We start from the raw sequence: 27,608 nt of genomic DNA on the forward strand, positions 1-27,608 counted from the left end.
GTTGCTGTAGTTATTAAAATGAAAACAAAAATATATTCAAGCCGTGGGTTACGTATATTGGTTATTTTTTTTAAGGAAAGGAAAAGAGGGCCCACCAACCACAGAAATAAAATGATGTCAGCGGGCATGTTGGAGCCCCCCTCAGCCAGCCTCCCTGAGCACACAGGGAAAGTGAGCGTCAGGGAGAAGGCGGGGTTTCTTCTTCATTTCCGGCCGCTCGCTGGCTGACGTTGCTGTCAATCAAGCGTGCACGCTTTCCCATTGGCCACGCTCCCTCGCATTTATCGTGCCATCTCGCCAAGCTGCTGCTGTGTAATCGCAGGTAACTTTCTTACGATACCTTCCGCCGAGCGACCTAGTCCTCGCAGCGCGCCCGCATTTCGCCGACTGCAGACGCCGTTGAAAAAATTGAGCCTCGGGATTAGGCGTTTCCGTCGTTTTGGTCGTCGTCGGACGTCAAAGCCGCGGTGTTTTCTCCGTAGAAACAGCCCTTCTCTCATAGGCGTTTGAAATCGGACACCGCTGGCGTTGAGGCCCTCGCGTTTGTGCGGAGGGATACGTTGTTGCGTCTGACAATGTGGACGGAGGTGGTGAAGATGTCTACGAGAAGAATGAAATCGTCTCAGTTGTAACAACAAAAAAAGGAGGACGCGACATTAGTTACCATAATAGATTTGTTTGCACACAGACTTGTAACATTGAGGCAAACACGTGGGCGCAGTGTGAACCGCAGGCGCACCCGGACAAAAGGAAGACGTCCACTGTGCTCCAATGCGTTTCATGCACTGAGGTCGACGTTCTCTCGAAGTTTTATGTTTTTCCCCTCGCGACTCTCTTTTCTTTTCACTGTTGGATATCAGACACTCGGAGCGGAGAGGTAAAGACACACTCTTTCACTGCATGTTTCGGGGCAAGTTGCATGAACTCGGCGGGTTTCATTGACACCCATTTCGACGCCTGCGATTTTTTCGAAAAAGTTTCGGGAATGTGTGGTTAAAGCGGGGGATGTTAAGTTTTTTTTGGGGGGGGGGTTGGTTTGAGGTGGCGAGCTGAGTGTGTGTGATGGTCTCTGCATCGACCACGGAGAGGAGGAAATTCCTCCTTTGTTCTGCAAAAAAAAAAAAAAAGACCCGCTAACGACAAATGTTCCTCCTGCCCGACGAGCCTCATTTTGTTTTCTCCACCGTGTGAGTGTGTATGTGTGTGTGTGTGTGTGTGTGCGCGCGCGCGCGCGCCCGTGCGTCCGCCGCTCGCCATAAGCCAGCGTGTTGGACATATGAAATCTTTACGTTGTGTGATGTTGCCGAGCGGTTTCAGCTCAACTTTGTGCCGCGGGGCCTGCGCGTATTGTCCACACACACACGAGCCCGACACAAACTTTCCCATAAAGGCCATTTGCTCGCCCCCTTTAAACGCTGCTCCGTGGACGTGTCCGGCCACCAGCTACACTTTTATTTTATTACACATTTGGCAGGAAATTCCTCGCGCTCCCGCCCCCACCACCGCCGTCTCCCCGTCCCCGTCCCCCGTCCCCCCCGGCGCACGACTTGACCCTCGGTGTGCGGAGGAAAGGGCTCGGGTGTTGTGTTGCGTGAAGTTTGGGGCACATCGCTCCTCGTCGCCCGGTGTTCCGGGGCGCGTTGCACTCGGTTTTACGCGCAATTCCCTCCCCCCCGGGCGGGGACGCGGCCGGAGAGGCTCGGTTCCGTTGGTCCCGAGGCCGGTGTCACCACACAGTCGCAGACCTCAGCGGTGCACGGGAGAGTTGGCCCTGGATGTGGCCTAGCGGAGATGATCGAATAACGCACAGCGCTACATCCTGTGGTGCCCTGGATGTTTATTGTCATCGTTACGAGCCGCTTGGCCCCGAGTGGTTATTATTTTCATAATAATGTGTCTGGCACAGGACGTTCACATCCGTTCGGATCACCAGTTGAATGTGGCTCTTCTGTTCGGTACGGCAGCCCCCCCCCCCCCCCCCCCGTTATTCCAGTGGTCACAACATTGACACAAACGCATTTGATAGTTATAACACTTTGCGTTTATTTGTAATGTGATAACAGCAGTGAGGGACACCTGTGTGTTTTTAAAAGAAAAAAAAACACAATCTTTTGTTAGACAGACACAAAGTAACTTAATTTGACCCACTGTTATGTTTTTTAAAAGTCGTGGTCCAAAAACGGACGCGCTCCACAACAGGAACAGACTGTCGAGAGTTGTAAACAAAGGGAATGTGTTTGCTCTGATGGATTTATTCTAGAGGAGCACTTTTTTTGTGGTGCCAGGCGTCTGAGCAGTAGTGGTTGGTGTCACTGGAAGTGCAGGGCTCCTTTGTGGAGACTGACCTGCCTTCTCTGCCTTGTGTGGGGTGACAAAGACCCCTAATCTGCCTGCTTCAAATATTGATCCAGCAGTAGCTGAAGATGCCATTTTGTTACATTAAGCCCCCCTCCATGTGCTCCGCTCCATTTGCTCCAGTGGCTCCATAATATTCAGGGGTGTAAAGTTTGTCTCCAGTGGTGTGTATGGAGCATTTAGTCCTCCGTCGCCCACCCCTCTATCCAGAAGTTTTTGGAAAAGCGATGACAGCCATGTTCCCAGCCTATTTACACATAGGGCGATGTGTTGTGTTCACTTCCTTCCCTTGTCCCAAGGTTAAATTAGTTCTGCTCGCCTGAGTTCACTGGAGTTGGACCGCACTGTTTGTCTGTCACAGCGAAGAGCAAAAAGTGAACAGAGCTGGTTGGATACATGTGTGGGTGGGGGGGGGATTGAATACTTTTCTTTGTTTGCGTATAAGCGGTTTCGAGATTGATATTTTAATTTCTTGACTTAAATCCAGATCCTCTGAGTTTCCTATGTTTGCATCTTAAAACTTGCATTTCTTTAAGACATCATCTCTTTTTTCTTTCCTTCATTGCATCAATTTATGCTAGTTCTGTATTACAAAGGAGGCAGTAAAAGCACACCACCTGTTGGTGTCCAAGTGCCTCTGTTTCTCCACTCGCTCCCCTTACCACTAGTTCCCTGTGCGGCTTGCAGAACCACCGCTCAGCATCCGAGAGCGGCCTCGGGCTTGCGTTGGAATGCAAAACACAGGGTAAATCCAGTATTCATGCTCACTGTGTCATTTGACAAGGTTCTTTCTGAGTTGACATATGGTAATTTGGTAATGACGTGTTTGCATATAGTCATTAGCTCTGCCTTTCACCCCTATTTCCTTGGGCTAACAATAGTCCTAATTATGTCTGTAATTGTAAATGTATTACATTCTCTTTTATGTAGCAATGATCGACATATGGTTGTGTTATTTGCCAGGGCTGCGTAAAATGAAAGACAATTTTTTTCCCAGTCATTACGTGGTAGTGATTTGACTAAAGGCAGAGTATTCATCATTTCATGGCTTTTTTCCTGCTTGGATATTGAAGGCAGTGTCTTCGGGAAATTAGCTTCTTTTTTTTATAGGAGACCCGCTTAAAATGTATGTTGTCTTTTTTTCCCTCATCGGTCCGTATCTCAGTGGGGTTGTAATTTGAGCTGCATGTTTCGGCCAACTGAGACTCCATAGACGATCACCGGTTCTCATGTTTTAACTTCCCCAAAACACAAGATTAGCCTTTGACTAGGATGTATTTTTATCTTTAAATTATTTCATTAGAATAAATTTGATGCATTTGCAGTGAGAGAGTTGCTTTAAAAAAATTAAATTAAAATTTAAAAAATGCTGACATACTGCATCCGTGCACTGTTGTCTTATGGGAGAAGATTTACTTTGCCAAAATAAATTATCTCATGGGTTAATATAAGGCCTTTGAAAGCAAAGCTAGAGTAGCTTGAATCATTCATTACCATCATCCTCCCTGTTTTATTTTAAAAAACTACATGTAACTTCTCTTTGTGCTTGCTAGTGCCATTAAAATCCTGTATCTGCAAATTTCTCTCATAGGGTTTATTAGAGACTGAAGGGTATGAACGAACAGCAGCAAAGAATGGCTGCAGTGGGAACTGACAAGGAACTCAACGACCTCCTGGATTTCAGTGCGGTAAGAGAGTGGGAGAGCAGTCTGGGTGGTTCTGGGTGGCAGTGGTAGGTGGGTGGCACTGGGAGAAAAAGCTAAAGAGTGCGATACAGGTCTGGGTAGGAGCAAAAGAAAACTGGAGGTCTGAATGAGAGAAGTGGGGAAAGGTGGAAGAAACTCGGTGGGAAGCTTAATTTCTCAAAAACCAACAACGCAAAACTTCAAACTTTTTTAAAAAAAATTTAATTTTCTTTTTAAACAACAGGTTATGTCAGCTCAACATATTTCCATCCCTCATTCTTGGCACGCAGGGGTAGTGCTGATTCCTTTGATGCATGGCAAGTAAAATATTGCTATACCTCAGGGTGAATGGTGAAAATGATTCACGTTTCAAATGTAGGTTACTCAATTATGTAGGTGATGCAGAGATACAGCAACAAGGAAGTGGATCCTTACTGAAATGAACTGGTACCCACTGTAAAATGTAAATAGAGAATCAGGAACGACTGCAGGACATGGTGGATATAATTTCACCTCTATTAGTCTTGTTAACCGAATCTGAGGGGGGATAATGTGATGTATGAACTGTGCTGAGCAGACAGCCTCTGCATTTCTTCTTGCCATATTTTTAGTCTTAAGGAAAACATTTTCACAGAGATGCTGTCAGAGTTTTCCTCCAGACTATTTAACGAAGGGGATAGAGGTAGAGGTTCACCTATTTATTTATTTACCCGTGTTTCATTTTGCCGTGAAGCCCTTTGTTGAGCTTTATGCTAACATTAACATCTCATAGGCCCGATGGAGCCAAGTTAGCTTTCTTTCTCCGATAAGAAATTGATGAGCTGGAAAGGCTAAATTGCCAGCTCTGGCACAATAAGTAATTACAAACTGTAATTCTGACAGTGGACCAGTACTGAAGTGTGGATATCATTGCAAGAGTCATTGGAATTTTTTTTTAAACTACAGAACATCAGGAGTAGTTTTTTTTTGCAACGATTTGCATTGTTGTTAGAGCTCAATTTTAATGACTTGTATTAATCTGTCAGCTGCTTCGTTAATGTAATCTTAGTCTCCACCACATCATTGGTATTTATAGGGAATTTCAACCCATTAAGAAAAACCACTCCTTGTTGTGAAGGGGCTTTGTGGGAGGTTCTTATAGACAGTTGGGTTTGTGTTAGAAAACCTCGGAGAGACCAGCTGTCAGTTTGTTACAGCAGATGTTTTGTCAAAATATGACATTCGTAATATGGGTGAGAAACTGTCAAACATCGCACAAACAAATTTCCTCTTTGTTTATTTGCTGGCGCGTCATGAAAATGCACGTTAGACTGGATGTTGAATAAAACCAAACATGTTTGAGAGATCTGTGACCAATGGAAACAAACATGGTTTCCAAGTTGGTTTTTGGACTTACCCTGGCTTAAAAAAAAAATCAAAAAAAAATTAGATCATATGTGGTACTGGCAGATTGTGTGATGTCCTAATTACAAAAAGGTTTTCGTTGTACAGTAGAGCACGTGACTGAAAGATACAACTCAGCAGATATAAAGACCACACCAAAGCCTCATGGTAATGCCCACAGTTGGTCATTAACAAAGCCCATGGCCTGATCATCAGTGTTTCAATAGTTAAATTAATATATAATATCTGGTTTTATGTCTCACATATATATAAAGATTTAGTTTCAAAATGTTCCATATTTGTTTTGGCAACAAACTTGCCCTTGAATTTTGTCCAAACTTTAGAGACAATCTTTTTTTTGTTGTTATTTTTTACAAATAAAGACCTTGAGTATGTTTTTAGATTTACTAGCATTTCTTATTAATGTTTACTAAAAGCTTTTCCAATAGTTTATCTCACCTTCGACTGATCCAATACTGAAGTGCCTATAAGGGGAAAAAAAACGTATAACTAAATGGCATGTGTATGTGATGTCATTTATGGTGGAAATAGGATGTGTGAAGTGTGCCACCCTTTGATTTATCGGTTACAGTATCTTTCCTCTTTTGTCTTGTAGATGTTCGCGCCTCCAGTAGCCAATGGGAAGAACAGGACAATGACACTCGCCAGCAGTCAGTTTGGTGGATCAGGTACGTTTTTCAGCTCCGTAAAGACCTCCTCTACATTCCAAGGCAGAATTACTGATTTGAATGCGTTGAATGTCCTGGCAATTTGGCATGTGATTTGAATTGACATTGCTGTGGTTACATGTATGTTTCGGCACATCAACCTTATTCTAATTTAAGATGAAGACATCTTTACTAAACTTAACTCGTCATGTTCGGTACAAACATGAGTACCTATAAACATGTTTTCACAGTTTACAGCTGATGGGAAGAGCAAGTACTTTAAATGTCAACTAACCCAAATCAAAAAAAAAATTGTCCTACATAACCCCTTGTGGTATCGAGCAGTTTCAGTTTTATTTTCACACGTTAAAAGATCTGACACTGGCTTTATTATAGAAATCGTCATTGTAAGTTTTTGTCTGAGGTGCTCAAAGTCTTAAACTAAACTGATGAAATGGTTGTGCTTGTACTTGTTTGTTCTACATTGGTTGCAAGAGATTGAGTAGTGTTTGTACTTTTTGAATATATGAACGTTTAGCAACATGTTGCAGAATGCTTAAAGCCTGTTGTTGTGGTTATTGCTTGATTGTTGTCCATGTAAAAAAAATAATCATTTTTTAGCCCTGCTTTTGGCCCTTTAACTGTCCTGCATGTAGCATTGACACATCTTTGAGAAACAGAGGCAACAGGCTTTGTCTTTTAAATCTTCCAGACGCAAAAGATTCTTTTTATGAGGAATTGAAACTGGGCAGATTTATTAATGTCTAAATCGATTGTGTTAGCAACATATTTAGATGAACTTTTTTCCTTGCTTTGCTCTTCAGGCTTGCGGCCATTTAACCTCTTAAAGCACCTGAAGCCTTTTGAGTGAGCTTTTCTCTCTTCCTGAATGTTATTAGTAAGTTGGATTACTTTGGTTCCTGTCACCCTGCCAACCTGGCGTGTGAAATCGAGTCACACTCCCCAGTGTTCCCCAGAGTGAGAACTTGGCCACTGAGGAACAAAGACAAAAAAAGGGGCTTATGGACTTGAAACAACTCCCCCACCCTGAAGTGTAAAACACTCCTCCCCCAACACGGCACAGGGCTCTTACCCCCACTGATCTGCAGGAAATGGCTTGAGTCCGAGACAATGTCCCTCACCCCCAGCTCACAGCCTCTTAAACTGGCCCAGCATGCAGTGAGTGGCCAGAGTGTAAGAGAGAGCTTGTTGAATAGGGATCAGCCCGTGGAAGGCAGGATTCTGTTTGTTTCTATTACAGCAGGCAATTACTAAGCAGTGAGGAGTTAATTCCTTCCCCCCTCCTCATGTCCTTAAGTGTGGCCCTTGGTCATTGACACCCATTTTAATGTGTTACTTCAAGCTGTCACATTTAACTTTGGGAAATCTGCAGGTACCCTCTAATAGCACTCAATAGTCAAAATGCTAACACCTGTGAATCCCAGCCCTGGAGTTTCTCGAAGTCATATTACAATACATGTAGTATGTGGCATTGTCTGTATGTGATAGAAATTTCATAAAGACTCTACATAAGAGGAGGAAAACTGGATGCCCAAATTGAGTCATGATTTGTTATTCCTTTTAAATGCAGTTATTCATTTTTATGTGTTGTGAAAAGGACCATATTTTGGAACCCATAAACATTGACCACAACTTAAACAGTATAGGAAACCTGTTAAACACAGAAAAGATGACTATTAAACAACAACGTCCAATCTATGATGTCACTCTGGTGGCTTGTATATTCAGGGACTCAGGAGCGCGGGAACTGCAGCGGGCAGCCCAGTGGACCACCAGACCACCTCTATTCATCAACACAAAAGTGCTCAGAGGGGTGCTAATTGCATTAAGCGTCCTTCTCCTTCCTCACTGGTCAGAGTGAGTGAGTGTGTGTGGGGAGGGGAGGGGAGAAGAGGAAAGAGGAGTGGATTGGCAAGAAGTGTGGGATGTTTGAGAAGTAGGGGAGGCTGTGATGGTGTGTGGTGGGAGCTGGCCAAGCCCACAAGCCTTCAGGCAGGCGTCCCCTCTGTCACCTTTGCAGCTGCTGGCAATGTCTTCAACCCCCCCCCACTCACGCACGCGCACACACACACACACACACACACACACACACACACACACACACACACACACACACACACACACACACACACACACACACACACACACACACACACACACACACACACACACACACACACACACACACACACACACACACACACACACACACACACACACACACACACACACACACACTGACTTCCCTGAGATCACAACAAACAAAACAGTGAATTTGAACATGTGGTCTCACCCGGTGGCTAACGTACTAGTTATGTTTTTGACTTTTGCACTTGGTTGTATACGGCTGCTGCAATATCGTCATACATTTCTCTGCTTTGTTGGGTCGTAGTTAGAAAAGCCCCCAAGAACGAGGAACTTTCAAAGGAAAGTGTCTTCCTTCTTAAACTAAATGAGATGTTTTCATAGCCTGAAGCCGTGAGAAGGCTTTGTGGCTCAGAAAGTAAATATTTCTTTGCGACTCTGGTCATGAGTCAGTATTAGTTTTACCTTGTTATTCAATGGAAGTACATTCACCATAGCCATCTCAAAATCTGGATGAATGTGATATACGACCAGAGAACCTGTTGTTTTCATGCCATCACCATAAATTTGACATGTGTTATTATCTTAAGTAGTTGGAAAATCACCTTATTTTCTGTCTTAGCCTTGTTTTCCCGTTATGTCAGTTGACAGTTAATTAAAGCCTTTTAAATTTGGGAATGCAGACATCAATTGTTGAGTGCAAACATTTTAGGTCAGGGGCAAAAGGTGGGTCTAAAACAAAGTGCTGTACATATTTTAAATGCTACATATGCCGCTTTAAATGCTACATATGTTTTTATGATTAAATTTAAAAACGTGTTTTTTCCCCCTCTTTTAAGAGCATGGGAAGCTTGGCGGGTCATTCATAAGACCTTTAAGCATTATTTTATTATTTTGTTTACTTGTGGCGACTGTCAAATTGCGTTTTGGTACTACAAATGACAAAAGAAAAGAAATGGGGAACAACAATAGAAAGATCTGTCTTGTGGCATAGTGGGGCTCTTCTAGGCTGGCTGAGTGCGTGTCACCTCAGCAGCTCTCCACCTTGTTTTAATTGCCTCCGAGTTAATTACTCCAGTAAGTGTGAAACAATGTTGTCAGACTTCTCCTGCACTGCCGAGCTTTCACTCTATCCTCTGCACCCCCGCTGGCCAAATGGAGGCTTCATAGGCGGATGAGGGGTGTATTGAAAATAGCTGTGAAGATTATGAACTTGTGCTCCTGACTACTTGTTAGCTTGGGAGTTCTGCTCATTGCAGATTACAGTTGTAATGTGTGACTTTTACATTCTATAAGTGTAGCGCACATGAAGATACCTGTGGTATATCAGCAGGGTGTGATGAAGATAATTTGTCCTCAAGTGGAAACATAAGTGTGATTGAGGTAAAAAAAAAAATCCTTCATTGATAGCTCAGCTAGAAGCAGACGACCTCAATGCTGATGTCTCATCTGTTAAGTGGATTTTTTTTTTCATCTGGCTAATTTGGTTTTTCTTCTCCTGGCACCGAGCTTTGGCTAAAGTGTCTTTGTACAAAGTCTTTCATCTTTATTAAGCAGCGAGCTCTTCACCAGTGTCCTGTGCCATTGGTTGATGGCTGTGCTGCGCCGTATCACTGCTGTGGCCTTCCAGTAGGGTCGATGTGACAGTGAGCGAGGCTGATCTTTTTGAGGTCCCCTCTCCTCCCTGCTTGCCTGATTCTGATTCTCCATGCCACAGGCATCAGCTCCATAGATCATGACTGTCGCAGCGTGTGTAGGTGCTTGCACTGCTCTGTTAGTCTCATCACTCATTCTCACTCGTCAGCCAGGCTGATCTCGCCCAGACCCTCTCTCTCTCTCTCTCTCTCTCCCTCCCCCCTCTTGTCCCCTTGCTTTCTCCTTCCACCCGCTTTCTCTCACACACATTTTTTTAATTAGGCAAAAATCAAAGACGAAATATGAATATTCATAAGGAAGCCACATTAATATGCACAATTATGCAAATCAGCATGCAATTAAGCCTTGTGTCTCCAGAGAGCCTGGATAGCATTAGTGCATAAGACAGGGAGAAGGGGATGATGGGGGTATTTTGGAGTTTTCTGCTCCACCAGTCTTTTGGCTGTATTTTTCCTTTGTGACACACATCAGTTCTTTCTTTACCTAAAACACAGTGGTTCATGTTTTGACTTTGCACATTTTGTGTTGTGTTATTCTGAGTCTGTGTGCGTCATATTTAGTGGAATTTGAATGTGGTGTTGATGGCATTTTATCCTCTTGGATTACATTAGGGAAGTGAATGGTTAATTTTCTGCTATTCAGTGACCGTAATGAACGCTAATGGGTATACTGAGCAGCATTTGCTATGTGGTTTCCCCCAGAAATGGTAGAACATTGCATTGCATCTTGAATGCAAGCAGCAGCATCTACGATCAATAGTGATGCTCTCCCCTGGCTTGTGCAAGCCCATTGTGGCCACTTAAGGACATCAAATGTTGAGAGTGGGACGTGGTGACAGGTTCCCTTGATATGGCTCCAACATCAGGGTATTACTACATATCTGCAATGACACATAGGATGATCATTATATGTTCCCATTTGGTGATTGCTAACATTTTTTCCCCCAACGTGCTTCATCATTCTATCATATCGAAGACTAGCCCAACCTGTCAATCTAAACGTCGTCTTTTTTTCCTTTCAGCAATAGATGAGCGTAGCGGCTCTGGGTCTTGGGGCTCGGCCGAACAGAACAGTCCCTCTTTCAGCCAAGGACGGGTAAGATATCTAAATAAACACACTCTCTTAGGCTGCACACAATTTTAAGTTTGGAGATCTAAGCATTAACACCAGATGCCATGATATTGTCACACACTTGCACGTATCCAGCTAAGCACTCTGCCATAGATAAACACAGACGTACAGACATATTCTCCCCCCAACCACCAGGACAGCATTATACTGTTTTCCTGCAGTGTGCCATGTTTGATTTGAAGTGGTAGTTTCACTTTATACTTAATAACCTTGGCTCAGGTTCCTGCGTTGGCAAGCTCTCTGGTAGCCCAGAACCTCTGTGGAAGCCCACCAGTAATTGCAGCTTCACATCCGCCGTAACTGTCTTGGCACAACTCTTGTGTAAATACAAGGAACAGGGGGTGAAATAGATGCAGCAAGCTTTGATTACCACAAGTTGATAATTAAGAAAGTCAGTTTGAATCCCCAGAGCTGATGCAGATATGTTTGGCAAGCATCCTGTTAGTTAGACAGAAAAACAGAGGGAGGGAAACTGCTAAGCCATGTAGGTATGCTAAAAAGACGGGGATGACCTTTAAAAGGGGTTATCATTTAGTTAAATAAATAGTATGCATTTGCTTAGTTTTAATGCCTTTTATATTCTCTATTTCAGTGTTTCTTGCCTTTTACGTTGACTGATGTCTTGTGTGTGTACCATTGTTCCTACAGGCCTATGGAGAAGGATCCCACTACAACGAGCATGAAGGCTTGTCCTCTCCTTTCATCAGTTCTGGAATCGCAGGTATGCTCCTTTTTTCGGCTTTTAAGTAATATCTAAAGCGTGGTAAAAATGCCATGCTGAAGTTTTTACCACTTGAAGACATTTAGTGTATAAATCGGGTGAATTTACTCCTCAGTGCAAGAGGAGATGTTGGTTTGTCACACTCCAGTTTTAAAATAAACATGTTGATAATGGCCAATTGGACTGTTATGCATAATTTGTTATGACCACAGAATTGTTTTCTGTGTGGCACAATGAGTATGTCTGCCTGTGTGTGCGCGCGTGCGTGCGTGCGCCTGTGTTCATTCGTTGAGTGTTGGGGATGTTAGGGCACTGAAGCAGAAACCTTCCCTAGGGTTTTGTCTGGCAGGCAGCTTTATGCAGCTGAGCGTACTGAAAAAGGGGAGAGCATCTCTGGACTTTTTGTACTTTAGAAAATCCTACTTTTCATTTGTTTCAGCACACATCATTGCCTCTTAATGTGTGTATACGGTTTAGGGTTTCACTTGCATTAATGTTAAAACAAACCTTCAATTTCATCTTCATAGGTAAAAATGAGAGGCCACCATACCCTCCCTTTGGAAGTCAGGTATGTTACATTTTCATTACAATGCTGAACATATGTGAGAAAAATTCATGTTATGTGTCAGTGTAAAGGAAGCCCTGCTTTCTCACTTCTCTTTTCATGATAAATGTTTTGAATTTCATAGAGCAAATGCTGTTTGTTTGTGCTGTGTTTTCCCACGCCCCTGTATGTAAAATGTGTCTCTCTCTCTCCGTCATGTCTAGCCTGGTTTTCTTCCCAGCGACATAGCGATGCCTAGCCCAGATGCCATGTCCCCCTCTGGCCTTAAGTCTGGCTCCCAGTTTTACCCGTCATACCCCAACAACCCTAGGAGAAGGCCGCCTGAGGGAAACATAGGTAAGATAGGCTTGGGATATGTTGTCGCGCCAGAAATGTCTTTGTTTTATAATTCAAACATTCCCCCATATCGATTAGTTTCCTATCATTTTCTTGATTTGTTTGATTGGTAAAAAATATATCACAATTTTGACGGAGCACACAGTGATTTCTTATTTTATTTGTTTTGTCTTCTCAGATGTTTATTTGGATGGTTAAGAATACCAGCAAATATAGTACAAATTGGTGTTTTTACGGAAGAATAACCATAAACTATTAATCTTCCATCACAATATTTTTTGAAATTTAACTAACCTGACCAAAAGTGCTTTTTTATTTTTGCATAACCATTTTGTGTTTGACTGCTGTCTTTGTTTTTTGTATTTTTGTGCATGTTTTTTTTTTTTTTTTACCTTTGTCAAATGTTTTTAGAACAAAGCTGTGCACAGATGACTGCACAGCCTCATTTCATTTACACTGACGTACACATGCTGACTGGCACACACACACACACACACTTGCTGCAGTGTGTTTTCTGTTTTTTTATTCTGCAGTTGAAATTAGAGCAACCACGTGGAGAAACTGCACCTGAACTGATAAAACATTGGCAGACATTGTCATTGCTTAGTCCTCCTCTGTGTTTTGCTTCTCTCTTTCACCTTTCCTCTTGTTTCTCTGCCTGCCTGTATGTAGAGACCCAGCCAAAGAAGATCCGGAAACCCCCCGGCCTGCCGTCCTCGGTGAGTGCTTATTTATGCTCGCATTCACAGCTCACACTCAGTCTCTCTCTTTCTCTGTTCCTACCTACCCTATCTCTCTCTCTGCTTCTCTCTCTCTCTGCCCCTCTCTCTCACTACACACTTGCCGCACACCGAAACGCACACACCGACGCATGTGCGCGTGCGTGCGTGTGACACACACACACACACACACACTTGCCACACACACGCATACTGCTTTCCGTACTGTGCTTGAACAGTTCTCTGACAGACTGGGCTAAAGATCTCCTGCTCAGTCAAAGTCTCTGCAAGCACGACAGTCAGGCAACTCAGGCCCCAATAAACATCATCACTGTGGTTGTCGCTACACCATACTCAAGTGGTGTTCAGGGTCTGGTTGTCATGTAGACAAGCAATTTTATAGGATTTCGAGGTACTTTGTCAAGTCTGGTAACTTACCTTCTTCAGGGGCCCAAGTTGAATTATAAGATTTTGGAGAATTCTGAGATAATGGATTTGTGGAACAGATGTCTCCGCCTAATGCACAAGAGGTCTTAGTAGGTTTTGCTCTAATAGCGCGTTCACGTTTGGATCCAGTTCAAAGTTGGTAATGTGATACAATGATTTAAGCCTTGAGTTTTACTAATCTGTTATTGAATCTTTTTATCCCTTCTCCTCTTTCCATGCACACAGGGCAATGTAGATACTATTTTAGAAGTTGTTAGACTAAATAGCAAATTAAATCTGTCTGACAAATTGCACTTCTTTGAATATCGATTTTATGGTTTTAGCTATCAAAAATTAATAAAAACAATTAAAAGCTAAATCTGAATAGATTTGATACTGAATTCAACAGAGTTCAATTGAACCCAGGTCCTGGGTCCCAAGAAGTTGACGTATCATATAGTTTGTTACTGTACCAAGTGTCACATTTTGTCAGTGGGCCCAGAATTTCCAGCAGCTGATGCGGCTTGTGTGTTGATGGCAACCACGCATAGCTGGAAACACAAGTCACTGTTGGATGTTTGAGTTTATACTGAATGAGTCTCACTGTTGCTTTAAAGTGACTTGACAAAGAATTGAATAAGGCTGCAGCTGCCCATGTCATGCCCATTTATAGATATTTTCATGAGATAAATTTGAGCCTTGTGAGTTTTACACCAGCAGCTTCAGCAACTGTCTTAGATGACCCAGAGGCATTTTTCTGCATTTGAATACCTCCATAATAGTGTTTCGCGCAGGATTTGATTCTGTAGTGGTACATGCAAGCCCAGAGTGAGCACAGCGCACAGCACCCTCTGAATGACTGGGACTTTAAACACAGAGGGCTGGCGTTAAGTCAAATTCTGTGATGGTCCACTGTAGAGCTGTAGCAGTTAATAGATTAGTTGATTAGTTAAAATTCTATGAATTCAGCTTCTTAAATGTTATATGACATTTTCTGGACTATACAACTAATCGATTAATCAAGAAAATAATCTTTAGCTGCAGCCCCATTCCACTGTGCCACCAGCTCCAACTGCACTACTTTAGAAATCTTTTTGTAACTATGATAAAGTTATAAACATTTTTTCGGTTCAATATGAAACGCTGACATGTCACCACACTCTAGTTAAATGATTTGAAAATACTGACATAGCATTTTCAACAACAGTAACTCCTCCTTAATTTTTACTCTTATATAAATTCATGTTCCTTCGTGGCCCTGAACCATCTGATGCATTGCTTTGCGAGTCTGCAAACATATTAGATGTCAGAAGGACCCTACTGGGCCGTTGCCTGTGTAACTGTTGCTATTGGAGTCTGGCTGCTTGAGTTGCCACTGAATCATGGAAATACTTCCATTGCCCAAACATTTTCTGTAACCCCATCCTCATGCTACTGTAGTTCTCAGATGACGAGTGACCCCCAAAAAAATCAAGTGGTTATGCTTCTTTATTTTGCATTTTCACACTTGTGGCATCTGTGTTTCAGTACGGTACCTTGAATCAGTACAGCAGCAGAGGAATTTTTTTTTTTACCAGTTGTTATAAATATTCAAAGTGCTTGTTGCGGTCATGCTGTAAAAGAAACCTGCAAATAAGACTTGTTTTACCCCATGATTTATTATTTTTTTTGGTAAATTTTGCACAGATAGCAAAAGTTAAATGATAATGGAAGCATGCCTATGCTGATGTATTTTTTTCCCTACACATGGTTTAAGTAAATTCAAAAGGATTTATTTGTCCGACTTGGTCCAGATCACGGAGCCACGGATGTTTTATCTGGCAGGAAATGATGTCAAGTGTTGGTAGTGCTGCTTTCGGCCTCTATCTTAGTTTGAGATAAAGTTGCAACAGATGCTACTACTGTAGCAGGCTGCATTGATTTAGGGGGTACATGTCAGATCGACTAATAGTCAGAGTCCGATCACACTTGGACCTGGTGAACTCTGCTTAATCCATTTCCTTTACTTTGGTCAAACCAAGAATTTTTTCGTCTGGGTTGTCCCCTATGTGTGCGTGTTTTTGTGTTGAAGTGGCTGCTGAAACCGCTGCGTGTAGACACTTGGCCATGGTGACTTCATCAAAGAGATTTTGTGTAAATACTAGTCTGGTCGATTCCCTCTCTCTTTCACTGTCTGAACCTCAAGTCATTCCCCGCAGTGTCAACGATGGCCGCGTGGTTTTGGTGCGAATGATGAGATGTCTGTGTGTGAACCCCCCTCCCCCATTCCACCCAGCCCTCCGCCATTCCACCCAGCCCTCCGCCTACGCTTCACCACATGATGGCCTGGGTGGGCCTCCCCCTGTGAGTGACCCAGTTGTGAGGCACGGTGCTTGTGAGGCCTCTTAGCCCTGTGTCTGAGCCCAGATTAATGACTCCCGATGATGATCCTGTGGTCTGTCCTCCCACCCACACTCCCTCTCTTCCTTCTTCTCTTCAGCACCCCTTCGACACACTCTTCTTTCTCCCTTTATCTACTTTTGTCACTTAAATCATGCTGCTGTAAATCAGTAAATGGACAAATAACAGCAGCACTGAAAGGGCTATTTTCCGCATTTCCCCCCAAGCTGCCTGACTTCTGTAATCCACCAATGTCTGTACTCAGGATCCTTGCCTTAACCCTATGAACCTTCACCCCGTCTCATCTGCAACAATCAAACAAATGGAGGAACTTCTCTTCTGCCCCCTAGTTGTCCACTACACTAACCACAAAAATCTGGGGGTTGAATACAGTGCTTTGAGGTTAGCTTGTTGTTAATCTTCATCTACTCCCCACCCCTGCCACAACCCATGTTTTTTTTTCTAGTATAGGGACCTTTACATGGTCATAACCTGAATTACATTAAACCCCTATTAGTTGAGGATTTTACCCTAGAAATCCCCTTTCTTCCTGAGAATACAATTATCCAGCAGCACCAGTCATTGTGCAGTTCTGTTCCCATGTAGAGCAGCAGGATTCACTCCACATTGTTCCTCCGTGAAAGAACAACTCAAAGCCTTTTGTTAAATGAAGCCATCTCCGTCATGTTTTCTCCTGAATTAACAGTGATCATTTTAAATCCCTTGTTTCCTTCACACTCCCATGGCCATATCAAGCTTTGTTTAAGTCATTTAGATTACCTTCTCCTGTCCCCCGTCAACACCCCTTATCTCTCTACCCATTTCATAAATCATCAGGGCCTTAATTCCCCCCTCCTCAATCCACCCCTTTGCCCCTTTACCAGCCCCTACCCACCGCACTCGCCATCTCTCTCTCCCTCTCTCTTTTGCTCGCTCTCTCACTGACTGGATCCCAGCCCCCATCTCGCTCCCTCTCTTCGCTCCCTCTCCTCAGCCCAGCTGCCTGTGGAGTTGGATGTGGTCCAGGAACAGGCAGATGGCTCTGTAATTAGAAGTGCATCTCTCCATTCCCTTTCCACTTCTCCCTGTTAAATCAAATTACAGAAAAAAATCCCTTCTCCGGATTAGCATTCTTTGCAGCGTAGCCTCAATTCTCTTCCTCTCTTCCTCTATCTGCTGTGTTCTACAGAGGAGAGGAAAAGATGGACTGAGTGGCAGCTGATGGTGTTAAGAAACTGAGGGCTTCTTATGTCCATCTTCAATCTGTGACTATGGAAGCCTAGCATCCATTTTTATTAGCAATATGTAGAACGGATATGTGATTGGACTCGTTATGGCGCTAATATAAAATGTCCAGTTTGATCAAAGCTGATCATTTCCAATTTTTTTTTTTGTCCTTTTGATGCCATGTAGGTTTGTGATAGTGCCAGTTTGAGGGGATTGCATGTGGTGTGTGCGCATGTGTGTGTGCGCGTGTGTGTGTGTGTGTGTTGGCTCATTGAAAGCATGGTATTTGTATGAGCTGATACTGAGCATGGTATAGGGAGGGGCTGCAGGCCAGGCAGTGCAATGTCACTGGGGTCCTGGGAGCTAGGGGAAGTGCACACTGTGCACTGGGATTCAAGCCTTAGCTGTGCCCAGCATGCCATGGCCACTGTGTTCTCCTCCACAGGCAAGGAGCCGGCCTGCCTACACCGCCGTCAGACTCCCTCTTGCCATCTTGTGGCCACTTTAAACTGGTGCCTTTCCCCAGCAAGGATAGGGTAGATAGATGCATTACTGCCTTGTCTCTAATGTTGGTTGTGGTTATAAAGGAAAACTTTGTTCGTCTAGAATGAAAAAAGATCTATGTTTACTTGTACATGCTAGTTAGTGTAGAAATAATGGACCAACTGTGCCCTGTCTGCTTGTTTGTTTAGGTGTATGCCTCCACATCTGGTGATGAGTACACCAGAGACAATGGAGGATATCCTGGTGCTAAGCCCGGAGCCGTCTACCCAGGCTCTTTCTACATGCAAGGTAACGTTTCACATAATTTCACTGTACCGATTTTAATCCTGTAGTTCTGTTTGTGAAGCTGTTTTCATATTTTGAAATGTGTCCTTACTTTTCTTAGAAGACCCCTGGTCATCTTCTGGCTACTCTGCCATGCTGGGCAACTCTCCTCACATTGGACAGCCAGGCTCTTTCTCTGCCATTAACCCGCAGGACAGGATGGTGGGTAGAAATGGCCTCGATCCCATTCTAGTGATCTTGGTCATGTGTTTTTTTCTATTTCACCATAATTTTTTGTGTCTTTTTAGAATGGCTTTTATCTTCTAATTTTACTTGTGTAGAAAAATTAAGTATTGCAGCTAAAAGCGTGAGTGAACATTTATTTTTAACAAAACCACCAATTTATTTATTTGTCAACACTTAATATTTGAGTAATTAAACCTAAACGTCCATCATGAGGCTGATTACATATTGATTTATTTATGTTTTATTGTGCGCGGTGTGTGTTCCTTATGAAGCTGCTTGTATCTTTTCTCCAGACGCGTCACCCCCTGCCTCTGTCCCCACAGAACTATCCTCTTCACGGCAGCGAAGTCAACGGCTTTCATTCGGCCCCCACCACTTACAACCACACACCCGCCATCAACGGAGAAGGCATCATGCGTAAGGGACTTTTGAAATAAACTTATAACTCAAGTGTCTTGGGTCGCATCTGTCACCGATTTCAACTCCCATAGTAAAAAAAAAAAAAAATCTTCTCCCAAAAAGAAATTAACGGGTCATCTGACTCACGTTATTTATTTTGTTTCTGCAGCCAACCGAGGCACCACAGCTGGCAGTTCAGGAGATGAAATTGGGAAGGCTCTTGCCTCAGTGAGTTCTTTTCTGTTTGCTGTAGGTTTTGTAAATTAGTGCTGGGCAATAAAACAATTACAACAGTTTTCACAGGGATTTTATTTTCTCTGACAAAGTGACAGTGTGGTGTTGTCATGAGATTTGTGTGAAGAAAGGACAAATAACTACAAATTCAACTAAGGATGCCGCTGATGCTGGCGCAAATGTTCCATCAGTGTTTTTTTATTTGGTTTTTCATGGTTTGATTCAGGACTGATAAAAGTCTATTATATAACATCTCAAAGACAGATCCCATAATAGTCGAAATAGTGATGTTTGAAGACCTAATAATTGATTTATACATGAAATATCATCTCAAACATTGTATTGTAGACATCTTAAACCTTTTCAGATTAATGACAACATTACATTTGGCCAGTAAATTGTATTGAGTCTGTTTAAATTATTGATTAATCACTTTAGTTAGGTTTTTAATTTAATGTTTTAAATTTTCTGAGTTAAGTTTTATGACCTGGTATATGACTGGTGTGAATAAGAAAATGTTATTGTGATGACAGTTTGTGCTTTATTGCCCAGCAGTAGTTTGTATTTTTCAACTTAATTGCATTGAAAAACATGTCTGTGTTTTTTAAAGTTATGTAAATAACGCTGAGGCTTTTTAATATTATTTTGTTCAGATTTACCCATCGGACCACAACAGTAATAACTTCTCCTCAGCTCCGTCTACTCCTGGATCTCCTCAGGCTATTCCAGGTACAGTTCAGTTCACACAGACGGATAATATGTGCGCAAAATTATTACTCTTCTTACATGAAAAGTCAAAAATGTTATGATTGTCATTAGTTTTGTGGGGACAGTTAAAGGGATTTATCTCCAATCATCTTGTAATGTGTCATCTTTAACAGCAATATGAAGAAAATATATATTTTCATTGCAACATTATTTAGTATTTTCTTAACTCGCATCACATATGTCCTAAAATTCATGTCAACCTGAGAGCTGTGTAGATTTTACCAATCAATTTAGTTGGTAAACTGTCTTCAGGTGGTTTCACCCTCTTTTATACCTGCCTTTAACTCCATGAATTAAAGAAATATAATTCAGTTTAGGTCACAGAATACCTGCATCAGACCAATTCATTTACCTTCTTCATTTTGATTGCAACCCCTTTTCTTGGCACACAAAAATGAATCAGTTGAACTTGTTGGTGCAAAAATGATCCTGTGCATGTAAAATGTTCTTTAGCACAGAAATGTGTCTGCAGCGCCTTCTGGTGTGAAGTGAAATTAACACTAAACACCATCCCAATATTTCTCTCTGCAGGAGCTCAGTCTCAGTGGCAAAGACCAACCACACCCAACTATGAAGGGCAACCACATGCACTGGTATGTTAAAACATTTTTCTGTTTCTTCAGAAGTTTTTTGGAAACATGAACTTGCTGTAATATTTTCATCCAGCTTTTTCATGTTTAATTTACTTGTCACGTTAAAATGTAAGTGCATGTTTTTTGTATTTGTGTAGCAGAACAAAATGGAGGATCGTTTGGAGGAGGCTATCCATGTACTGCGTAGCCACGCCGTGGGCGCTGTCTTGGAGGGCGCCCACTCTGACATGCACAACATGCTGTCTGCAGTACACAACGGCGGCCTCGGAGGCCTCTCTCCAGCTTTTCCCAATACGAGCCTTGCTCTCAGCAACAGACATCCTGCTATGGTGAGTCACCCACTCTGCTCAAGTACTTTCATATGTGTTTGATAGCAACTTCTGATGGAAAACAAAAGCGAGAATTTGTGCTTTTGTTTAATTTTATCACGAACATCATGTGTATTGAAACTTCTGAAAGTGAGCTTGTTGTTGCATTGTTACAATGGCGATTCAGATTTGTTATGAGAAGTACTGCACATGCATATTCTATCAGCATTTGCTTTAGAAAGTGTTCCAGTAACAACATTTTAAATAGATTCTACATGTTGCAAACATGGCTTATGAACCTTTGTTTCAGATAACTGCCACTGAGGCCGATCTTGGCATCTTGATGTTATATTGTAGTTTTGTGTTGCACAACGAATTGCTCTTTTAAATAAATAAGTTTTCTGTATTAATTATTGAAAACAATTCAAAATTGATCGTTTCCAGAAGGAACAAAATCTGTCAAACATGCAATCATTTGTGCCACCTGCTGGCCAAAAGTAAAGTTTCAGGCGACTGGTAACGGGCATAATTGTCACTGAGTTAAGTCGCAACGAATGCACAAATATTAAGAAACGACATGTATATCATTGTTAATTACCTACGTCAAAAACTATACATTTTTTTCATTCAATTCCAGACATGTACCTCTTTGAAGCCATACTGTCTAATTTCTTTTCAAGTTGGACCACTACATGTTGTTGGAAGCACCTTCTCTGTTTTAAGTTTGACGTTCACGTTATTGTTCTTCACCTTCATCAGCAGGGAGGGAAGCATGAGGAGCCCACAGGCCTTCCTCCCAGCAGCACTCTTCTGCTCGGTCATCACGCCTCTGGACCCACACCGCCAGCTGGCCAACCAGAGGGCTTCACCAGTAAGTTTGACCAACATCATTGTTACTTTGCATCTGTTGGATAAGAGTACTGAAAGGAAATGCTCATAGTGTACACTTTACTCTGATTTATGTTTTTGTGATCCCTTCCCAACTTTATTAGCTTTTCACCTGAAGACTCAAATAACGTCCCCTCCCCAGAAAAAGGGGAGTTTCCATGAACCCTGTTCCTTGAAATTAAAAGTATTTATTGCCCTAAAACTTCTCAAAAACCTCCAAATGTTTTGTTTGTCCTTAGGTCTCCCTGGTGGTGGACTGGCCCGCTCTACACACTCCTCCAGCAGCTCGGACATCAAGAGAGAAGACAAAGAGGACGATGAAAACTCTGTTACAGACAAGTCTGAGGAGGAAAAGAAGGAGGCCAAGCTAGCACGTAATCGACGGTAAAGTCAACCTTACTTGCTTTATAGTATTTTTGACCCTGGATCAGTGTTAGAAAACTGTTTAATCATGCTTTTAAAATTCAAATGCAAACAATTTTATCTCAAGGAGATTTTCTTGTCAAAATTGCAAAGTTTGTGAATATAAAGGAAACTATTTAACATTGGAAATATCTGCTGCAAGGTGCCAAATGTCAGCTGTTAGGCACTTTTAAAACTTCTTACTGTGTCCCCACTTAAAACCTAGTCGATGTTAGATGTTTAACAATGTCAAAATCCCCCTCCCTTCATGTACGTTTTCAGAAAGGAGGCGTTGACCCTCCAGATGCTCTCTAGCCTTTCAGACCCGAAAGATGAGTAAGTTTCTCAAATAGAGAATCAATGTCTTGTGCTTTGCTGGCTCTTGCCGTTCATCACTCAAAGCACATGTTCTTGGCGCTGGTGTCTAAAGTGTGAACCTTAATTGGCATAATCTTTGTTATATAATATTATAATATGATGGCATCTTGTGCCTCACTATCTAAAACTGACTTTCAGTATTTCTTTTCATACGCTGCAAATGAGTTAAAAGATTTAATGTTTGGGAATGTTGTCAAAACGACAGAAAAACTTTACAGTAGGAAACGAAACAACATAACAGCTCACAGATTGATTTCGTTTTTTTAAGTTGCCCAACTACAGATTATCATGACCTCTCTTCTTACAATACACAATTAAACATCAAACGTACAGTAGTAAACAATGTGCACAAAGTGTAGTAAGCTGAAAGTGAACCTATCAAATCTTTGTGGGTCAACATCTTGATCAAGTGGATCATCTGACGTGGGACAATGCTTTTGTTTTTTTCTCCAGTATTCACTGTTATCTGGCATTAACGGCTCACTTATCTTTTTCATAAAGTTTAGTCCTGCTGTTGCTGTTGAACTTAAAGCTGCTCAATGGATATCATGGATTGCATGTGTGATTTAAATGTCTTTCTGCCCATGGCCTAATCACCTCATCTCTATTTTTAACCAGTGACATTGAAGATGAAGATGACGAGGACCTTCCCCCTGAGGTGAAGATGGAGCGCGAGAGGGAACGGCGAGTGGCTAACAATGCCCGAGAGCGTCTCAGAGTACGGGACATCAACGAGGCTTTTAAGGAGCTTGGGAGGATGTGCCAGCTGCACCTCAGCCATGACAAACCTCAGACCAAACTTCTCATCCTGCACCAAGCAGTCAATGTCATCCTTAATCTAGAACAACAAGTCAGAGGTCAGTCTGCGAGCAACACATCAACAATGGGAAGCACAGTTTTATTAAGCTTTGTTAAACACGGACATGGCCTGTTTTTGCTGTTCCCCATCAGAGCGTAACCTCAACCCCAAGGCAGCATGTTTAAAACGCCGCGAAGAGGAGAAGGTGTCTGGGGTGGTAGGCGAAGCACCGATGCAGCTCTCAGGAGGCCATCCTAGTATGGGAGGAGATGGACACAATCCAGTTGGCCACATGTAACACCAGGTAAGTCTCAAAGATTTACTAATGATGCTTTAGAAAGTAGATCAGAAGATTTAACAGGTATTTGTCCCACCACGTTTTTCAGCAGTAAGGATTATATTCACTGTTTTGCTCAAGTTTGTGTTGAGTAGTGATGCTACAGCATAATGTTTGTGCTCCTTTCTTTTTCCAGATCTGGTGGAGTTTCCCTGGCTGTCAGAGGATGTGGCCTTAACAATTTTCTTCCACCCATTATTCTCAGTGTGTGTGTATATGTGGACATGTCTGTGTATTGTCCGTTCAAGTTTCAAGATGCACATTCACACACTCGTACACACATGCATACTGCCAAAACTGACACAGCCTGTTTGTCGCACTCCCAACCATGACTACAAGCTCAAATGTGAAGAACTTTTTTTAGTTTTGCTTTGTTTTATACATTTAAGATTTTTTTTTGTTTTTCCTTTTATGGTTTCCACATGATGATGGAACGCTGGAGTACTTTACGTCCTGCCACAAATTGGGACTTCACACACTGCCGAGAGGTGCTCTGGTGAAAGAAAGGAGACCTAATCAAACACAAATTAAATCGAGGATTTGTGCCTAATTGTTACATGTTTTCTATATGACATTTAAGCAAATTGCTTTACATGAGGAACATTTATTGTAAGGGATTGCTTATGTGTATGAGCAATTATTTTTAATGTATGTCATTCCCAGCGTGATGGTACAGTCTTACATATGTTATGTAACCAAGCCTATAGTTGAAGTTGTAATGTCTAAATTCAGTGACTTTTCCTTGATCTTGTCAGCAAAAGTTTGTGGGTGATGAAAAGGTCGCAAGGAAAGGTCAACGTTTTTACAGTTCAAACACAGCTTTCATGAAAGACGGGAACTCTGACCCTGAGGCTGTCTCTGATTGGGGCCCAGTCTCATCCCACGAGGCATCTGGAGACTTGGAATCGAGGACTCCCTCCTTGAAGGCTATGAATTATCCAAGTGATAGAATCTGTCAACTACAAAACTGTTCTTCCTGTGTTGACCACAAATTCTAGTATTACTCCAGTGGTTCCTTGTCATAGGTTCAGGTTTTTGTATTGCTTTATAAACTAAAGCATTCATAGACGAGACAAAGCACAGTTGTATAGGTTTAGGCTGGACGTTGAGTTTTGACCTAGAGTGCATTTCAGTCCCTCAAAGTCTTGTATTAAAGCCATTTGAGACGAAGTGATGAGCAGCGCTCGGTGCTGTTACTTTCTTGAAATGGTTTACTGACGATGCCAGCAGACTTAACAGTTCCAAGTTTTTACCCCTTAATTGATCTTCTCTAAAAAAAAAAATTTAAAAAAATCTGGGTTCCTTTTGATGGAGGGATCTCTTCAGTGCGCAGTTGTTGAAGCAGACAAGTCTTTGTGTAACGAAGGCTTTCTTTTCCTAAACGAGCATTCCCACTGAATTACAGCCCTTCACCTTCCTTCTCAGTAAGTCTGTTCTCACGTTTCTTACCGAGAGAAGTGTGATGTGTAAATTCACTTCATACATTACTCTGATGTTTCATTTTTCAAAATTAAATATATATAAAAATATATATTTTTTGTTAGTCTATACATTGTAGATTTTTTACATAAATGGCAATATTAGTTTGAAGTTTAGAGTGTATTGTAGATGAGCTGAAAAAGGGGGATATTTGACATTTAAATGAATCTGTTCAGAAAAATTAATTCACAATTGAACCAGAACGGCAGAGGACAAGGTCAACAGATGATAGACAAATGTTGAAGCGTTTGGTGTATACTTTATTCCAGTTTTAGTTGTAAGGCATATCATCAGCTACCCAGATGAATTCTTTCTTTCCATTGGGGGGGGGGGGGGGTATGTGGACAGAGTTTGTGCTGCAATCTTGGTAGTGTTCTGACTTAAGCAGTGAGGCGCAGAGGACAAATGTGGGAAGGGGATTTTGTCTCAAACAGTAATTATGCAACTGGTTTTGAATGTAGCTGCCATAAAAATGTGGTTTGCCTTCATTTTCAAAGTTGTGTTCCTGGGTTTTCTCAGTATGGTATAAGAGTTTTCGTTTCACCTTTTTCTAATGTCTGCCCCAAACCAAGTGGCTGTGTGCAGCTCACTTTTTTTTTTTCTTTTTTTTTTGGTATCCTGCACATTTGTTTTGGAGGCAAACGTCCGTGTTGGGTGTATGGTAATGGATAATATGGAGAACAAAACAGTGTTATTGTGATATTGATCCCATGTCATGTCATGTTGTGACTGGTTTTTACCAACATGTAATCACGAATGGGAGATGGAGCATTTTAGTGTTTAATTTCGACAAAAAGAGATGAAGAAAAAGACCTATACAAGTCAATAGTGTGGCCTTTTCATTCTCAAGACTTAAGATGTCATGATGGGAGAGTGATACCTTATCAGTGCCTGAACTTGTATTTTCATTTAAGACCATTTTATTTTGTGAACCATATCATTTCATTTATCATGGAGATTAAAGAGGTACTTGTTCATTCCCCACCCTCCCTTCTCCTAATGCTTTTTTCAATTTTCAGGAAGAAGTTTAAATGGTATAAAGAGATTTTCTTTCAGTGTATCTAGTTAAATAAATAAATGTTACATAGATCTTGTTTAGTTTTTATTCCTTATTTCAGATTTTTCAACTGGATTATATTGTCCAAACTGCTGTTTTAGTTAAGGTCATGGGTCCAGGTCATGAGTTTTCTTTCTCCACCCTATATTTCTAAATCACTTAATCACTTGACATAACAGGGTTCAAGAGATGCTGCTTTTGGCTCTGATTGTCTGCTATTGATGCACATTAACATGTTTCTGTGAATGTGTTTCTTCAGTTTCAAAGTCAGGGGGAGTTTTATGTTCCATATTGTCTGGAGTCTCTGATCTGGAGCATTTTTAAATCTCTAACTTGGAGTGCGAGTCCTCTTCAGCAGTGACTTTCAGGATATTTTGTCTTCAGTGACAACTTTCACCTCTGACCTTTTACTCTTCCAGCTCTTGGGTGATGTTGACAGTGACTTTTTGTGAGAAGTTCTTATCACTTCTTTCAAAAAGTTGTCTTTGTATTTGTCTTTTTTTTTTTTTTGCCATCATTTATATTACAAGATCAATAAGTGTATTGAATTTTGTGGATTTGTTCCAAGGGAAACCCTGACTTGTTGTCATTTAGTATTCTGTGAACATCCTATTAGGCCCCGAGCTAAATAGTAATCCTTTCCTTTTGGGGGAATTTTATTTCTTGACAAGTCTCGACAAGACACAGTTTGCAGAAAAGCAGTCCTGACCACTGCAGGAGCACATTAAGTTAACATAAACCTACAATATTATGATGGAAAGTGTTCAGTCGACAGGCTTGGACTTGTTTTGGTATATAAAAGTGGTAATAAAACACTTGCTTTCAACAATTTTGTCACACTGTTGTTGAACTGAAAGGGGGCAGACCATTTAGTGGTCAATACAATCACGGGTACAGAGCCTAACATCTTTGAGTGAGGACACTTGACCCTGCAAGGTCCTCAGTGCCTCACTCACTCTCCCTCTTTTTTTCTTTTCTTTAAAAAAATAAAAATATATATATATATAAATATATATAGTTGAGAACTGTCATGTATATAACAGTAATGTAGCAATAAATGTGCCATTTTTAATAACAGATTATACCTTTTCCAATGTCTGGCTTTTGAATATTGTATACATAAAAAGGAAAAATAAAGGAAAACATTGTAATAAAGGGTTAACTGTAGTTCGGAAGATGAATTTGTTCATAATTTCGCTTTGCCAGTAGCCGATTAGGGAACAAATGCATATGTCGGCTTTATGAATATGCCACACCAAAAAAATCCACCGGCTAATACTATTGATTTCACGAAGTCAACGGTTCGCCGGGGTTGAGTGATGATTGCAGCCGGATGGCTGCCAAAGATCTGTGTTGTAAACACCGACCTCTTTCAGATGGTGGCCTGAGTCGACCCGGAGCCGCTGCACGCAGCACGCAGCCCGCTGCTGATTTGGAGCAGGCGCGAGGAGAGACAGCCCGGGGTCCTTCAGCGCCACCGACACCACAACAACTGCGTGAGCAGCCGCAGCCGAGAGAGAAGGTCAGGATGGTCCAGAAAATACTCAACAAGTTGGTCGGTGCCAAGTACATCGCTATTCTGAGGACGTGGTAAG

The 27,608-nt window shown here is 41.9% G+C and overlaps 1 protein-coding gene across 11 annotated transcripts; it reads left to right on the plus strand.

The window, feature by feature from the left end:
- Positions 1–334: 334 nt before the first annotated feature.
- Positions 335–27,175, plus strand: tcf3b (transcription factor 3b). Of its 11 annotated transcripts, none has more exons than XM_035646978.2 (22): positions 336–877; positions 2,937–3,100; positions 3,947–4,043; positions 6,040–6,112; positions 10,875–10,948; positions 11,633–11,705; positions 12,233–12,273; positions 12,474–12,606; positions 13,279–13,325; positions 18,050–18,149; positions 18,247–18,347; positions 18,665–18,788; positions 18,940–18,998; positions 19,658–19,733; positions 20,304–20,365; positions 20,503–20,694; positions 21,433–21,544; positions 21,801–21,945; positions 22,246–22,299; positions 22,960–23,198; positions 23,293–23,444; positions 23,614–27,175. In XM_035646978.2, exons 3-21 carry the CDS (start codon positions 3,969–3,971, stop codon positions 23,436–23,438), a joined length of 1,926 nt encoding a protein of 641 aa, XP_035502871.1. In that variant the 5' UTR covers positions 336–877; positions 2,937–3,100; positions 3,947–3,968; the 3' UTR covers positions 23,439–23,444; positions 23,614–27,175. The 11 variants fall into 11 exon arrangements, with proteins under 11 accessions (XP_035502873.1, XP_035502875.1, XP_035502874.1 ...); XM_035646979.2 differs by having other exon boundaries at positions 3,043–3,100; XM_035646980.2 differs by lacking the exon at positions 2,937–3,100 and having other exon boundaries at positions 335–877; positions 21,436–21,544.
- Positions 27,176–27,608: the final 433 nt, after the last annotated feature.

The sequence above is a fragment of the Scophthalmus maximus genome, chromosome 13 (assembly GCF_022379125.1).
Source record: "Scophthalmus maximus strain ysfricsl-2021 chromosome 13, ASM2237912v1, whole genome shotgun sequence".
Classification (NCBI taxonomy): Eukaryota; Metazoa; Chordata; class Actinopteri; order Pleuronectiformes; family Scophthalmidae; genus Scophthalmus; species Scophthalmus maximus.

Bases quoted from the DNA above. Each gene is read 5' to 3' on its own strand.
- tcf3b (XM_035646978.2), top strand. From the start codon at position 3,969: ATGAACGAACAGCAGCAAAGAATGGCTGCAGTGGGAACTGACAAGGAA. The intron at 18,348-18,664 runs GTGGGTAGAAAT...TCTTTTCTCCAG, and splicing joins TTAACCCGCAGGACAGGATG to ACGCGTCACCCCCTGCCTCT. The intron at 20,695-21,432 runs GTGAGTCACCCA...CACCTTCATCAG, and splicing joins GCAACAGACATCCTGCTATG to CAGGGAGGGAAGCATGAGGA.